Source organism: Corvus moneduloides, chromosome 17, assembly GCF_009650955.1.
Source record: "Corvus moneduloides isolate bCorMon1 chromosome 17, bCorMon1.pri, whole genome shotgun sequence".
Taxonomy (NCBI): Eukaryota; Metazoa; Chordata; class Aves; order Passeriformes; family Corvidae; genus Corvus; species Corvus moneduloides.
The window spans coordinates 702874-718084 of NC_045492.1; the positions used below are offsets into that span (position 1 = coordinate 702874).

The 15211-nt window shown below is 56.4% G+C and overlaps 1 protein-coding gene across 15 annotated transcripts in view; it reads left to right on the top strand.

The window, feature by feature from the left end:
- The window catches only part of CHD6 (chromodomain helicase DNA binding protein 6), a 92578-nt gene that overhangs the window by 62400 nt on the left and 14967 nt on the right, over nt 1–15211 (top strand). For 11 of the 15 annotated variants that reach the window (XM_032127366.1, XM_032127364.1, XM_032127365.1 and 8 more), the window contains 13 exons: nt 415–610; nt 1134–1298; nt 1690–1869; nt 3089–3199; nt 4426–4628; nt 5035–5237; nt 9007–9166; nt 9760–9849; nt 10791–10894; nt 11500–11629; nt 11889–11949; nt 12620–12677; nt 13326–13545. In XM_032127366.1, coding sequence (XP_031983257.1) covers nt 415–610; nt 1134–1298; nt 1690–1869; nt 3089–3199; nt 4426–4628; nt 5035–5237; nt 9007–9166; nt 9760–9849; nt 10791–10894; nt 11500–11629; nt 11889–11949; nt 12620–12677; nt 13326–13545 — 1881 coding nt within the window. The remainder of the gene's footprint in view (nt 1–414; nt 611–1133; nt 1299–1689; nt 1870–3088; nt 3200–4425; nt 4629–5034; nt 5238–9006; nt 9167–9759; nt 9850–10790; nt 10895–11499; nt 11630–11888; nt 11950–12619; nt 12678–13325; nt 13546–15211) is intronic. The other 4 variants (XM_032127356.1, XM_032127358.1, XM_032127362.1 and 1 more) reach the window with 1 other exon arrangement.

The window sequence follows — 15211 nt, forward strand, 5'->3', positions numbered from 1 at the left end:
ATTCCATGCCCGCATACTGATGGATCCAAGTTACCATCTATTGCTGGTGGGTGTGGAGACCCCAGAACTAAGCAGCTCAGACCCTTCATTCTGTGTAGTCCAGGGCTAGTCCTCAGAATGACCAGGTGGAAGTAGGTCCCTCCCTTGGTCCTGGTTCCCATGAGCCCCATATCCATGCACCATGTGTGGGGTTGTGATGATCTTGTCATCGTAAGAGGCACAACTTTTGGGAACAATCACAGTGCACACAGGCTGATGGGGCCTGGGCCTCCACCTGGGCACAGGTCCTGCCAGTAAATGCTGGCTGCCAGTGTGCCCACACAGCCTGGGGGAAGGAGCAGAAAGTGATTTGAAAGCCACAGCCTCTTTAGGCCCTGCTGTGATGCTGCTCTGACCTCTTCCCCTCTTGAGCAGGTACACCTATGAGCGCATTGATGGGCGGGTGCGTGGCAACCTGCGCCAGGCTGCCATTGACCGCTTCTGCAAGCCCGACTCGGATCGCTTTGTGTTTCTCCTGTGCACGCGGGCGGGCGGGCTGGGCATCAACCTGACCGCTGCCGACACCTGCATCATCTTCGATTCCGACTGGAACCCACAGAATGACCTGCAGGTAATGGGCTGGGCAGGGCCAGGCTGTCAGGAGGTCCTGAGGCACAGCTCCTATCACCGGTGTCAGGCAGGGAGAACAGGGCAGCAGCACCAGCTGTATTGGGCACGAGGTGCTGTGCCAGGAGAGCTGGCGGGCATGTGGGCAGAGGGAACAAGACATGGGGGAGATGACAGTGTGTCTCTGAAAGCACAGATGGGTCACAGAGCAGGCACCACTGTGTCCATACCTGGTGTTGGAGTGGGTGCAGTGTTGTGTGCCACATCTGCGGAGAGCCAAGGCTCCAGCCTGAGCCCTGTGTCCTTGCCTGAGGGTGCTGGGATCTCCCATTCCTGCTCCACAGCTGTGCAGGCTGTGCCAGAGCCCTGCCAGGTCAGCCATAGGCAGGGAGTGAGGGTGCTGCGGTGGGTAGGAGCTGACTGTGGGTGAGGTGGGTGAGTGTAGATGCTGGTGCAGGGTGCCACAAGCCACACAGTCCCCATCTTGCTGGGCTCCAGTGCTGACACTGTGCCCTCTGCACTCACAGGCTCAGGCTCGTTGCCACCGGATCGGGCAAAGCAAGGCAGTGAAGGTCTATCGCCTCATCACCAGGAACTCCTACGAGCGGGAGATGTTCGACAAGGCCAGCCTGAAGCTGGGCCTGGATAAAGCCGTGCTGCAGGACATTAACCGCAAGGGCAGCACCAATGGGGTAGGTTGGCTGCTGGAGGGGGCCAGGTGGGAGCCACTGCAGGAAAGCTCTCCTCCTCCGCCTGCAAGTCACTGCCAGGTCAGAGCAGGGACTGGGCAGGCTTTGGGGAGGGAGAGCCCAGTTCCACACATTCGCTGTGCTGCTCTTTGGACTGCCAGGCTGTTCCTGCACTGCCATGGGGATAGGGGACACATGATGCTGTGTCTGGGGTGGCATGGACTGAAATTCCTGACAGTCCCTCAGGAGGAGTTTTGAAGTGACCTCTTTGCTTTAGCAGAAGCAAGTCTGGGTTGGCTTGGGGCCCTTTCTCTTGGAGCAGAGGGAGGAGCCTTCTGTTGTGCAGTGGTCATGGTTGCTGGCCAGGTTGGTGATGCCCCCGTGCTTCGGGCAGGTTCAGCAGCTCTCCAAGATGGAGGTGGAGGACCTGCTGCGGAAGGGTGCCTACGGCGCGCTCATGGATGAGGAGGACGAGGGGTCGAAGTTCTGTGAGGAAGACATTGATCAGATCCTCCAGCGCAGGACACAGACCATCACGATCCAGTCTGAAGGGAAGGGCTCCACATTTGCAAAGGTGTGCTGTGCTCCACTGGGAGGGAAGGGAGATTTCCCTTGGCGGGTGGAGGAATGGGAGCATGCAGGGCAGTAGTGGTTGGCCAGCCTCCTGCCTGTGTGTGGAGACATGTCCACATGGAGGCCAAGCTCTGCTGTCCCACTGTGCCCAGGAGTGAGACCTTGCTGGGGCACCAGAGCTGGTGTGGTCTCCTGTCTCTCTGGTGGTCAGCAGAGCGTTGAAGAGGGGCCACCAGCCTGGTGGGTGATGGAAGGCTGCCTAGGAGGGTTCAGCTCTCCCTCTGAAGCTGGCTCGGGCTGGTGAGAAGGCAGAGCAGGGCCTGTGCTCCAGGTGCTGGGCAGTGTCCAGACTTGCTCTGTCCCCAGGCTGGAGGTGTGGATGGATGCAGAGCTGCTGTTGTGTCCCCGTCAGGGCGCTGCAGGGTGGAGGCCTTGCTGGAGGCTCCTGGCCATGGCAGCAGACCATGCCCCAGAGCTGTACTCTGCCCAGGACTGTTGTGGGCAGGGTGAGGCATCTGCTCAGGGAGGATGGATGAGTTCAAAGCCTGGGTGAGATACAGTCCTGAGCTGGGCTGATCTTCGTATTCATGGGCTGAGCTTATTTGATCTGGAGTCTGTCACCCTCCCTGCCCTTCCAGTCACTGATGCTGCCTCAGTGTGGTGCTTTGCTGAGCAGAAATGCAGGTGAGCTGCCAGTGATGTGGGAAGGAGCTGTGGTACCTTCAGCACAGCCCTTCTGCAGCACAGCCGGTCTCTGTCTCCAGCCTCACTCTTCTGCAGCCATGAGGTCTGGCTCTGCATAGGGACCCCAGGATGATGGCAGGATCCAGCTGCTGGGCTGCACGATGCACAAAGCCAGGTGCTGCTGTGCCATGGAAGCTGAGTGCTGTGGGGCCTGACAAAACCGCCAGAGAGAGCCTGAGGAGCCAGCTCTGTGCTATGCTCTGGCTGGTGCCTGCTGGGGCCACTAAGGGCCATCTGTCCCTCCTCCTCTTGCACAACCTGGGCTCCATTTACAGTGGGTTGGGCAGGACTGCAGAACAGAGGAGTTCAGCTCCCTTAGGCAAACAAAGAGCCCTCTGGCACGTGTCAGCTTGGGGTGTAACATCCCACAGCAGCAAGAGTGTGCGCTCAGACAGGTGTGGGCGGGATCTCTGTATGGGAGAAAGCACACCTGGATGGTGGTTGCACCCTGTTCACTGCTCTTCTTTCCCTCCTAGGCCAGCTTCGTAGCATCAGGAAACAGAACTGACATTTCCTTAGATGACCCCAACTTCTGGCAGAAGTGGGCCAAGATAGCAGAGCTCGATACAGATGCCAAGAACGAAAAGGTAGGATGAAGTTTGTGGCCCACGTGCCCTACAACTGATCTGATACCATGTGGCCTGGCGTCCAAGTGGGAGCTGCATGCTTCCTCTGGGCTCCTGAAGGGGTTTGTGTTGAGCATCAAGAATTACTGCAATGGAAGACTGAATGCTGGATAAAGCCCTGATTTATTTAGCCACGTGTTGGTCTGTGTCTCTCTGATATTTCAGGGTGCTCAGTCTGTACTCCCAGCTACTCCCAGCAATCCCGCCCTCTGCTTGAGAGTGTTGACCAAATGCTCCTTGAGTTCTGTCAGCCTTGGGGCTGTGCCCATTCCCTGAGGAGCCTGTTCAGTGCCTGACCACCCTCTGGGGGAGGAACGTTTTCCTGACACAGCTCCAGTCGTTCCTGTGGGTCCTGTCCCTGGTCACAGAGAGCAGAGATTGGAGCTGTCTCTCTGCTGCCTCTGCCTCAGGAGGCAGGAGGGGACAGACGGGGTTCCACCTCTCTGCTGGCCCTGCTGAGGTCATGGGCTCAGCTGCAGCTCAGGTCTCTCTCCGCAGCATCTCCATCAGGCACAGGGCGCAGCCACTGGCTCCAGTGCGGCCCCAGGGAATTACACGTTATTACTGACTTGTGTGTCTTGCTCTCATGCTGTAGAGACAGTTTTAGACAGCAGCAGGAGGGAGGCCCTGCAGCTCTGCAGAGCTCACTGCTCAAGCAGGAGCAATGGGAGAGAGCGTGTGCCTGTGTGCGTGTGTGTGTGTGTCCTATGTGCCTGAAGTCCAGGCAGATTTACATGGCATTAATTCATTCAACAGGATGGGGTAAGGAGAGGGGACAGGTACATGATATTTAATTTCATATTGCTCCCTCCTGCACCTTGTTGGAAGCTGCCTTTCCTGTTCCAGCCCACCTGTCCCCCTGACACAGAGATTACACTGCCTTCAGCGCAGCACTTGGCACAGGCAGTGCAGAGAGGGCTAGGAGTGACTCAGAGCTGAGTCAGCTGCTGGCTGTCAGCAGTTTGGACACAGAGGGACTGTCGTCAATCAGGCTGAATTTTGTGCTGGCCAGGAGTTGTCATTTGTGCAGGCAGAACTGCACACAGGTATCCTAGTGGGAAGGTGATGGTCAGCCACAGGACTGGCAAGCCAGGAGCCGGAGGCTGAGCAGAGCCTGGGTGTGCAGAAGAGCACATATAAGTGTTTCTACCTGTACCTAAGAACGTTCTCTGCTCTGTCTGTCACAGGAGAGCCTGGTCATTGACAGACCCCGGGTGCGGAAGCAAACCAAACACTACAATTCCTTCGAAGAGGATGAGCTGATGGAGTTCTCTGAGCTGGACAGTGACTCGGATGAGCGGCCCACACGCTCGCGGCGATTCAACGAGAAGACGCGGCGGTACCTGCGGGCTGAGTGCTTCCGTGTGGAGAAGAACCTGCTCATATTTGGGTGAGTCTCACCCTTGTGAGAGCACAGCCACAGCCTCCAGCTGCCCCAGTGCCCATGTGGGCCACTGGCTGCACCAGCCATTTCCTGTCTGTCCTGCTTGCAGTGTTCCCTCCTTCCAGCAGTGACCTCCCTGGTGGGACCTGGGCTCTAAGCAAATGTTTGGGATGGAAGGAGAGTTAGGAGGTCAAAGCATGAGCTGGCAGTTGGCACTTCCAGAGTCTGCTCCTGCCTCTGCCCTGTTCAGTCCTGCAAATCTCTCTCCCTCTCTGCTCCTGTAATGTGTGGGCAAAACATCCCTATCCAGGGGAGCTGGCAGGGCTGTGCCCCCACAGGAGCTCCTGGAGAGAGGTGCCAGCAAGGTCTCTAATTGCACAGGAATGTTTACTCTGTGTTCCTGCTGTTTCAGCTGGGGACGCTGGAAAGATATCCTGACCCATGGACGGTTCAAGTGGCACCTGAATGAAAAGGACATGGAGATGATTTGTCGGGCCTTGCTGGTGTATTGCGTCAAACACTACAAGGGGGATGAGAAGATTAAGAGTTTTATCTGGGATCTCATCACGCCAACGAAGGACGGCCAGAACCAGGCTCTGCAGAATCACTCAGGTATTGCGTGTTCTCTCTGCCATTGCATCTGTACCCATTGCCCTGTGCCAGCCTTTGGGACTGAGGCTGCAGAATTTAAAGCAGAGCTGACAGAAACAGTCTGCAAGTGTTTGTGCTTGAGCACTGCAATTCTCTCTGCACAGAGAAAGGGGCTTCCACGAAGCTGACCTCCACACTGACCCTCAGAGCCAGCTGTAGGGGCTGGCTGAGTCGGGGAGGCTGTTTTCTGGCTTTCAGTGCAGAGGGAGCCTTGTGGTGGGAGCAGAGCAGTGCTGCTAAGTCTTCTCTGGCCTGTGAATACTGTCGCGGTTCCCCTGTGCAGGGAGACGCTGGGCAGTGAGCTCGTGAGCACCAGTGACCATATGAACACGTTGGGTGTGATAGGGATGAGGGTGCTGATTCCACTCAGAGCATGAAAATGCCTCAGGCTGCTCCTCAGGGCCTCACAGGGCACAGCATGGACGTGATGCAGGACCCTGCCTGTGCCTTCGGGCAGCATGGCAGCGCGGGCAGTGGCACCAGGGAAAGCTGGTGGTGCAGCTGAGCATCCATCTCACACCAATGTTGTGAGTTTGATCCCCATATGGGCCATTCACTTTAGAGTTGGACTCAATGATCCTTGTGGGTCCCTTCAAACTCAGAATATTCTGTGATTTTGTGATTTCCAGCTTTTGTTTCCCCTCATGATGGTGCTTGTCCCAGACTTACTGATCTGCAGTGCCTGCCCTGATGGGTGGAGGTGCAGTGTTGGTTTGTGCTGAGACTTGTGCAGTGCAGAGTGCTCCCCAGGTGATGCTGCCTTCTCTCACTTTGTGTAGCAAGACCCTTGTCCTAGGCCTGGTTGTGCTCTCTCTACTCAGAGGCAGTGTGTGTGAGGTTCATGTGTCACACCACATGTCAGATCTGTAATTGCATCTGTTGTCTAGAGGTGTCTGTATTCTGTTGTGTAGAAGTTCCCAGTGTATCCTCCGCTTCAGACAGGTCACCCAGAGGCTCCCCAGCCCTGCTTTCCCTCTGGCTCTGGCTCTGGCTCTGGCTCTGCCTCAGTGGTGGACACTGCAGATTGGCCTCCCCACCTGCGGCACAGTGGCTGCTCTCTGTAGGCTCCCCTGGGGCTGGGGCAGCCATAGAGCCCACCCTGCAAATGAGGCAGCCGTGGGGCCTTTGTCTTCGTCTGTGAGCACAGAGTGGATGCTGGCTCCCTGGCTCTGCTGAGGCTTGTGGCCTGGGACATATGGTCACTGCCTGCTGTGCCAGAGGGCTCTGGCTGACCTTGCAGCACAGTGCCTGTGGCTCTCAGGACAGGTGAGTGGGGCTGGGGGAGGCCACAGTGTCCCTCAGGGAGTCAGAGCCCAGCAGCCATATGCTGCTTGTTCTGTACTTGTGATCTGTGGCACAAGGTGAGTAGTGAGGGGGCTGGAACTCTCCAGACTGCTTTTGACATCAGGGAGCCTGGCTGAAATCTGGGACTTCTGTTCCCAAGTGGTAGAGCACAGGGAAGGCTGATCTGGAGTGGTGATGCTTCTGAGCACCAGGTGCATCTTAGTTGGTGCTTAAAACCCAACATCATCATTTCATTTTGCCTGGAAGTGCCCAGCTAGCTTTTGCAGTGTGAAGTCCAAGGATGTGGCCTTCGGTGGCTGCCTTAAGTTATTCCAGTCATCTCCTTCAATGGGAGTCACTTTGACAGTGCTCCTTCCTGCTCTTGCCACACAACCCTGCCCTGAGAGCATCTGGGAGTGGGCTCGAGAGTCCTGTGGGGAGCAGAGCAAGAGTCAGAAACAAATTGACTGGTATGAGTGGGCTTGATTTAGATAATGCCAAGTAACAAACAAGCCACAGTTTCAGTGGAGGATCAGGATTGCTTTAGTGCAAGAGCACTGAATATTGACCAGCAAAGCGACCAGGAGCTTCTCCATCAACTCTTTAGAATGGCTTTTCCCACCTGTGAAACCTCTGGGCCAGAGGAGCAACAGCATCTCAGCCTGACGTCAGGAGCTGGAGGAGAGCAGAACAAGCAGAACACTGCAGTGCAGAGCAGTGCTCCTTCCTCAGTCAGGAAGTCCTCCAGCAGTAACTGCTGTGGCTCCCCAGGCAGCCTCAGGTACCACTTGTGTCTGCAGAGAGCTGACCAGGTAGGTTGTGCTCCATCCCTGATGGGCAGAAAGCAGCAGCAACCGTCAGCCCTTGCTAGGGCATCCTGGAGCTCTTCTTAGTCCCACATCCATGTGATCACGAGGGGTGAGCACAGCACCCAGACAGTCTGACTCAGAGCTCTGCTCTGATCCAGCACCATCCTTTCCTTTCATCCTGGAACAAGCCAAGCTGCTGAGGAAGCAGCATTTGCCCAGAGTTCATAAGGCCAGTTTGGTGCTGGGGACAGGAGGCCTGGTGCCTACTGCAGGCCTCCAGCAGCCACCTGGGTCACAGCCCTTGTCCTGTCATGGAGCTGCAGACTTTATGCAGGAGTTGATGACATGGTGATGCTTTCTCTTCTTCACTGGTGTCACAAGACCAGACAGATGGGGTGGGACTGCTCAGGCATCCTTTCCCCTTCATGTCTGCAGTTCCTACCTCAAGAGCAGCTGCCCAGGGGGGCAGCTTATCCCTCTCTGGAGATTCCAAACAACACTGACCCCACCAGGAATTGTTTCCACATTCTGCTGTGGACTCACATCCTATTTCAAGGTTGAAACGTGTTTAATTTTCATCTCCAGCCACTGGATCTTGTTTTATCTTTGTCAGGCAGATGGGACCGCATTCCCTTTCCCATTGGTACCTTAGCCCCCTTGCAGCAATCCAGTTCCCCCCAGCCCTGCTCCAGATGCATGGTATAAGAAACAGCCCTTACAGGTCGGATCAGCAGGTCTGCTGCTCTTTGATCATTTGGGAGCTTCTTGTTTGAACTCTTGTCCCAAATAACTGTCCCCATAGAGTGACCTTCAGAGGTGGCTGCAGTGCCTAAGTAAGTCTCCAAGTGCTGTGCCCAGGACCAAGGTCCCTTCCATGCTTCATCCCTTCTGTGTAATAGTTTTATACATCGAGGGGCCATGTTATCATTTGGGCTCTGTTGGAATTGTAAAAAGAAGAGAGGCCCGGGCTCCGGCGGGGGGGAGAAACTCGCAGACCAGCCAATATGGTTGATAAGAGCAAAACTCCGTTTATTAGCAATCCAAAGGCACTTATATAGTATACCAGCTTGTTAACTCTTAAGTGGCTTAAAACTTATCAAGGCGAATTTCTATTTCTACATAATTGGACTTACATTGGCAAGCTTCTACAGTTATGTTATGATTAAAAGAATTCAGAGTTTACCTCTTCTTCTCCGGGTCTTATCTGAACAGCTGCAAATCTTCAAACTCCCTCTTTGTTCCCAGCCCTGTCACACAGGGATTTTCTCATGGAGAGTTTTTCTCACACACAGGCCTTTTGCTTCCAGGCCTATTGCTTGTATAGTTCTTTTATTGATCCCATAATTCTATCAATGATCCATGCCCCTGATCCCTCAATAATTCTGCAACAGGGCTCAGCATTGCACTGAGAACGCACAGCAGTTCAGTTTCTGTGGTGATTCCCAAGTTTTTCACAGGGATGGACTCTCCCATGCTCTGTGTTTGCCCCGTGCACTTCCCCTCCTTGGTTCTCCAGGCTGCAGCTGGGAGCTCTGCATGGGCTCTTCCAGCTCCCTGCTCTGCTGTCCCGCTCCTCCCAGCACTGGTGGCAGTGCCAGGCCGTGCCTGTGGTGCTCACTGGATGCCACTCGCTGTTACAGGCTTGTCAGCACCGGTGCCCAGAGGCAGGAAGGGGAAGAAGACAAAGAACCAGATGCTGCTTCCTGAGATAAAGAATGCCGACTGGCTCGCCACCTGCAACCCCGAGGTGGTGCTCCATGATGACAGCTACAAGAAGCACCTCAAACAGCACTGCAACAAGTGAGTCATAGAATCATGGAGTGGTTTGAGTTGGAAGGAGCCTTAAGGAACATCTTTTTACACTACCTGGCCAAGGGCAGGAATACCTTCCACTTCCCAGGCTGCTCCAAGCCCTGTCCTACCTGTACTTGAACACTTCCAGGGATGGGGCAGCCACAGCTTCTCTGGCAACCTGTGCCAGGGCCTCACCACCCTCTGAGTGAAGAATTTCTTCCTAACGTCTAATCTAAATCTAAATCTTTCCTCTTTTAGTTTAAAACCATTCCCCCTTGTGGGAGCCCACGTGCTCATGGAGACAGTGGGCTAAGGGCCTTTAGTGTTGGGAGGGTGGGAGGGAGCTGTGAAGGGCTCACAGCCCACGCAGGATCACCGTGCTCCCACTGCTGGACCACCCTCAGATTCCCCTCCAGCTCGTGGCAGCCATGTCCTGAGCAGCGACCCTCCAGCCAGTGGGTCACAGGGCTGGGCAGTGTGGCATGGCACTGCGTAGTCGCTGCTCATCCTGCTTAAAGGAAGGGGGTCCTTCCACGTGGGATAACATGGTGTCAAGCAGGTTCCGCTGGCCTTGCTGACCTCTCTGCCGCCCGGGACAGGGTTCTGCTGCGGGTGCGAATGCTCTACTACCTGAAGGCTGAAGTGCTGGGGGAGGCTGCGGATAAAGCCTTTGAGGGGACCCCCGCCAGGTAGGGACCTAACGGTGAACCCCCGCCGGCTTCTCGGGCTCGAGCACTGCCACGGGTATCTGACCCAGCCACATCTGGGCTCTCTACAGCTCCAGATGAATCAGACCTCAGGTCTTCCTCAGGCAAAACTTCACCCTCAGGCAGCCACTCTGCCTGTACAGAGACTGCAGCCATGGCAGCCCTGCTGAGGCAGCTCTGAGACTGTAGCACCAGCCTGGGGGCAGTGGGGACTTGTGGGGACACCCTGCAGGAAAGTGATTCTGTGTGCTGCTTGACAAATGGGCCCTTATCCAAAGTGGGGGTCCACAGAGACTGCTCCCAGTCTCAGGACCAGGCCTCAGAGCAGAGTGTGCCCCATCACTGCGGCCTGCAGTCCCTCCCAGCACTGGGAACAGTGGAACCCACAGGCTCTGTAATGGCACTGAGCCTGCAGCTTGCCAGCTCCTGACCTTTCTGCAAAGACTCAGCTCTCAGTGCTCTCAGAGAAGTTTGATGTGCTGAGCTTAAAGCTTAATTTCCCCAAGTAGGGCCTGCTGCCTTCCCCAGCACAGCTCTATCAGCACCAGTCTGTGTGGGGAGACACCATTCTTTTGGGGTTGGTAGGTGTGAAATGTTTTACCCCTAGAGATGCTGTTCAGGTCAGATGGGATCTTCAGTCCTCTGGTGTTGCTTGGGTGAGAGGGGAGAGAGGCTGGGGGCACCCACTGCCCTGGAGAAAGAGGAGCAGGAGGGCAGCAGGTAGTGGTGGAACCAAGACTCCAGCTCTGACCCCAGGGAGATGTGTATCCATGTTATGGCGGGGCCCAGGCTAGTGTTCATTAGCTGTCCCCAAGCCAGCGAGCGGTGGCTCCTGCCTGCCCCCGTCCCTTCTGAGCAGTGCCCAGTGCCCCTCGGTATCTGGCGAGGCTGGGAGAGGGGCGTTCATACCATGTCTGCCTCAGGGAGCTGGATGTGCTGCTGCCTGACATTGACTACGTGGAGATCCCAGTGGACTGGTGGAATGCCGAAGCCGATAAATCCCTGCTCATCGGTGTCTTCAAGCACGGTGTGTACCCAGCTGTCTGGTGGGTGCTGGTGTGTGAGGGAATGAGTACCTCTGGTACTGGAGGGGACGTCATGTCAGTGCAAGGGACAGAGCCGTGGCTGTGCTCCACAGCCACACAGGGCCAGGAGAGCTCTCCACAGCTACCAGCAGCATGTTCGGGCAGGGAACAGGCACCCCGCCGTGCCCAGGGTGGCCATGCTGGCTCTCGTGGTAGACTCTGTTTTGCCAGGAGCAGTGTGCAGTTGCTGTGTGAGGGCGAGGAGAGAGGCACAGATCTTTTCTTGGCCTCGTCATGGAGTCCCCATGCTGTTTCCAGGAGACACAAGGCTGTTTGCTGCAGCTGCACCCTTCGTGGAGGCTGTGCTGCTGCTGGGTGGGATGGGAAGGCTGACCTTTCCCTTTGCCTGCTGCCCAGGGGCTGCAGAGCCATTAGCAGCTTCTGAGAAAGTGTTGGGAATTTCTGGGGGTGAGAATTGCTCTCACAGCAGCACAGAGGGAGTGAGAGCCAGGTGGGGAGCTGTGTCCCAGGAGCAGGAGGTTCTCGTGGACCAGGCTCAGGTCTTGCTCTGTGCTGTCTGTCTGTCCTGACCTAACCTGTGTGGCAGGTTACGAGCGGTACAACGCCATGCGGGCGGACCCAGCACTGTGTTTCCTGGAGAAGGTGGGCATGCCCGATGAGAAGCTGCTCTCTGCCGAGCAGGGCGTCAGCGACGGGGCACAGGATGCTGCTGAAAGGTGGGCAGGGGATGGAGCTGAGCTCTGGCAGCCGCCTGGCTCTCTCCTGGGGCAGTGCAGTGGGGTGAGCTGTGCACAGGGAGGTGGGAGGGAGCAGGCTGTGCTCCTGAGCACAGAGGGGAGGGCAGGAGGGGGCTGGTGCCCGGTACGAGGTGGACGGATGGCATGAGGACCAATTCTTCACTTCTTGGTGCTGAGAATTGGCACAGCCACAGGGGCTGTGCTGCCACTACTAGGGACTGTTTGTTTTCTCACCCAGGGGCAGCATGGAAAAAGAAGAGAGCAGTGGAGAAAAGCTGGAGGGGCTGTCAAAACAGGAGGTGAGTGGGAGTCACAGTGTTAGATTCACATCTGAGGCTGCCCAGCCTGCCCTGCTGTGCAGGCTTGGTTCCATCAGCTCTGCCGTGGGGCAGTAGGGAGCTAGCATGGCTGGTCTGCCTTGTCCGTGCCCCATCCTGTGTGCATTCCCTCTGCTCCCTGGAACACAGCTTCTGCTGTGCCTCTCTGTGTTACTTGTGGACCTGGGCAGCATCTTCCTTGTGGGGAGCTGAGGAGAATTGAGGGCTGGGGGTGCCCAGGAGTGCTGGTTCTCACTCTTGGTTGGCTTCAAGAGCCATGTGGGGCCCTGGCAGAGGAGTCAGGGATGTCCCAAAAGAAATGGCCTTGGGGGAGAGGAAGAGCAGGGAATGAGGTAGCACCGGAGACTGCAGGGGTTGTTTGAAGAGTGGAGGCTGTCACACTGCTTCTGTCCTGGGCCGTGGCACTACAGCCTCGTCACTGTGGTGATCCTTCCCTCCAGGCCCGAAATGGCCTCTCTGAGCTGTCACCTCCGATCCCATATGCTGAGCACAGCCAGCAGCTGCAGCCCGAGGGCACTGAACACACAGCCCTGCCCATCCCACCACCCTGCACCCTGCCAAGGACGGGTGGGCTGTGGGTGCAGGGGGTTCTGTGTGGGGTTGAGCCCTCTCTGATTGTTTCCTTTTGCAGGACATCGTGGCTGCTGGGGTGGGTGAAGCCAGTGAGAAGCGGGACGAGCCAGTGGCAGGTGAGGCCGTGTCTCCTGCAGTGTGGCCCGTGGCTTCCCAGGGTTTGGCGTGGCACAGCCGATCCTGAGTGCTACCCCAGGCACTGCTTGGTGGGAGGAACACATTGCTGTGCTGGAGGGACATGCTGCCCTGTGTTAGTGGGTGAGGCAGCTCAACCTGGGCAGGGGCCCTCATGTGCAGAGTCACGGGTGACCCAGGGATGGGCCCTGTGGCAGAGCAGCCAGGGTTCTGAGTGATTCCAGCCAAAGCTATCCAGGGTGACTAGATGCCATTAGCCTGCTCTCATCCATCCAGTTGCCTGCAATGGGCAGCTCTCTGCAGTGGGTAGTGTTGGCACATGCCATGGGCTGGCTGGCCCCACTGCTGAGCAGGGAGCTGCAGTCTTCTCCCATGCATGGCCTGGCCTGGAGCCATCATTCCCACCCTGATCTCAACCTCTGGACTCTCTGAAGGAAACTAAGACGTGGTGAGGCTGTGAGCCAACAGGCCCAGGGATGGTCACATGGCCCCCTACTCATGAGTGTGGTCCCTGATGTTCCCCATGGGAGGCAGAAGGTGGAAGGAAGCTCTTGGAGCTTGCCAGAGGATGTGGGAACCTGTGGCTTTGCATGTGTGCTAAATACTAATGTCCTTGTTGATGTTTGAAGCCCAGGATGGCTCCGACTCAGACAGATCCTGCTGGCCTGTCTCCTCTGCTCTCACGGCCAGACTGCGGCGACTCGTCACCGTCTACCAGCGCTGCAACCGCAAGGAGCTGCCTCCCCGTGCCGAGATGCTGGTGCCTGGTAACCATGGCTACTGGCTGCAGGATGAGATGTTCCGGAGAGCCTCTGAGATGGACTCGGTGAACAAAGAAATGCAGAAAAGGTAATGCAGCAGAGGAGCCTTTACAAAGCTGATTTAGGCCAATTCCTTGGCCCCCGGAATTGACCCAGGTAAATGTCACCAGAGCTGTGTGTGCAGCCAGCTGCCCAGGGCGTGGAGTCACATGGGTCCTTGCTGGACAGGGAACGTGCTCTGAGTCATGGGAGCCTTGCTGCTCCAGCAGCCAGCCCAGCCAGGGAGCAGCCTCCACTGCAAACTGGAGTTCATGGGTGGCAGATGGTGATACTGAAAGGAGGTGAGGGGACAGCACTTCAGGGTCAAATCCAGTGTCTGCTGGGCCAGGGGTCAGCCTCAGCAGAGCAGAGTTGTGTCCTTGGGACACACCGTGGATGAGGGTGACAGATGAGCGCTGTTGCAGCCCATGAGCAGTGCATTTCCAATCCCTGTGGCTCTCACACCACTCACTTTTCCTCCTGCTCAGGAGCCCAGTGGTGACATATCCTGGTTGTGCTGTGCTCCCATTTCATTTGTGTCCCAGTAAGTGGGAGGGTGGTGGGACTGTTTTGGCACCCTGAGTGGCTCTCTGCAGCCATGGGAGGCTGTGCACAGGGTGATGCTGCTGCCATCTCTGCCAGTCTCCCGTGCCACCCTGGGACTGGGACTCTCTGTGGTCACCAGCCCTCAATGGTTTTGCCTCCTGTGAACCTGTCCCAGCAGCAGGACCCCACGTAACCACGTGGTATGTGTGCTGCCTTGTGCTCTATTCTTGGCCTCCTTGTGTAGAAGCTGCTCAAGCTCACCTTCCCTTTCCTCTTTCTCTGGACTTCTTCCAGTCGTACCATCCCCTTTTCGAGGTGGGGGCTTGAGTGGTTGTGCTGTGGACATCACAGCAGCCTGGTATCTCCTGCTCCTTAATTCTCTGGACGTTTTGTAGGGGAGCTCGCCTTACGGGAGTTTTCTGCCAGCCTTTAATTTGAGGCCTTTTGATAAATTCACCATTGGGCTCTTTGACTTGGATCATTAATATATTCATTAACTTTCTTCTTGTTATTCTCATTTTTGAAATGGAACATGACTGCAGGCCCTGGGAACAGGGGTCACAGTGCTGTCCCAGGTGTACTTCAGGCAGTTGGAGAGTGCTGTGGGTGCTGTTACCCTGTCTACTTTCCCTTGGCATGTCTCAGCTGCTTGCTGATACTGGCTCAGAGCTGCAATTCAGAGGAGCTGAGATTTGACTGGAAGTTTTCTTCAGGCCTCAGTGCTCCCCTTTTTCTGTCCTTGCCCTGCTGCGTGCACCCGGATCTTTTCTCTGGGGCTGTTTCTCTGGGCTCTGCCTGGGCTGTATTTGCCCAGGACACTTCACCATCTCTGTCCTTTGAGAGGTCCCCACAAGGTGGAAGCTCAGAGGGTCCAAGCCAGCCTGAAAGTTGTGTTCTAAGAGCACTGTAACTGAACTCCTCCATCACCGCTGCCACTCTCCTTTGGTGGGGAGGGGGTGACACCCAGGAGTCCACAGGAGTCAGTAAGGTGGGTGGTGTTTGTTACTGTGTTTGTTACTGGGACCCTTACAGCAGCAAGCCCCAGTCCCAGTTTCCTTCTGCAAGAGGCTGGATGAGAACTGTATCTGCATATCCTTCCTGTGTAATTCCTGGTACGGAGAACTGACCTTTCCGTGGGGATGAAACAGCTTGATGTGGCAGGAAGGGAG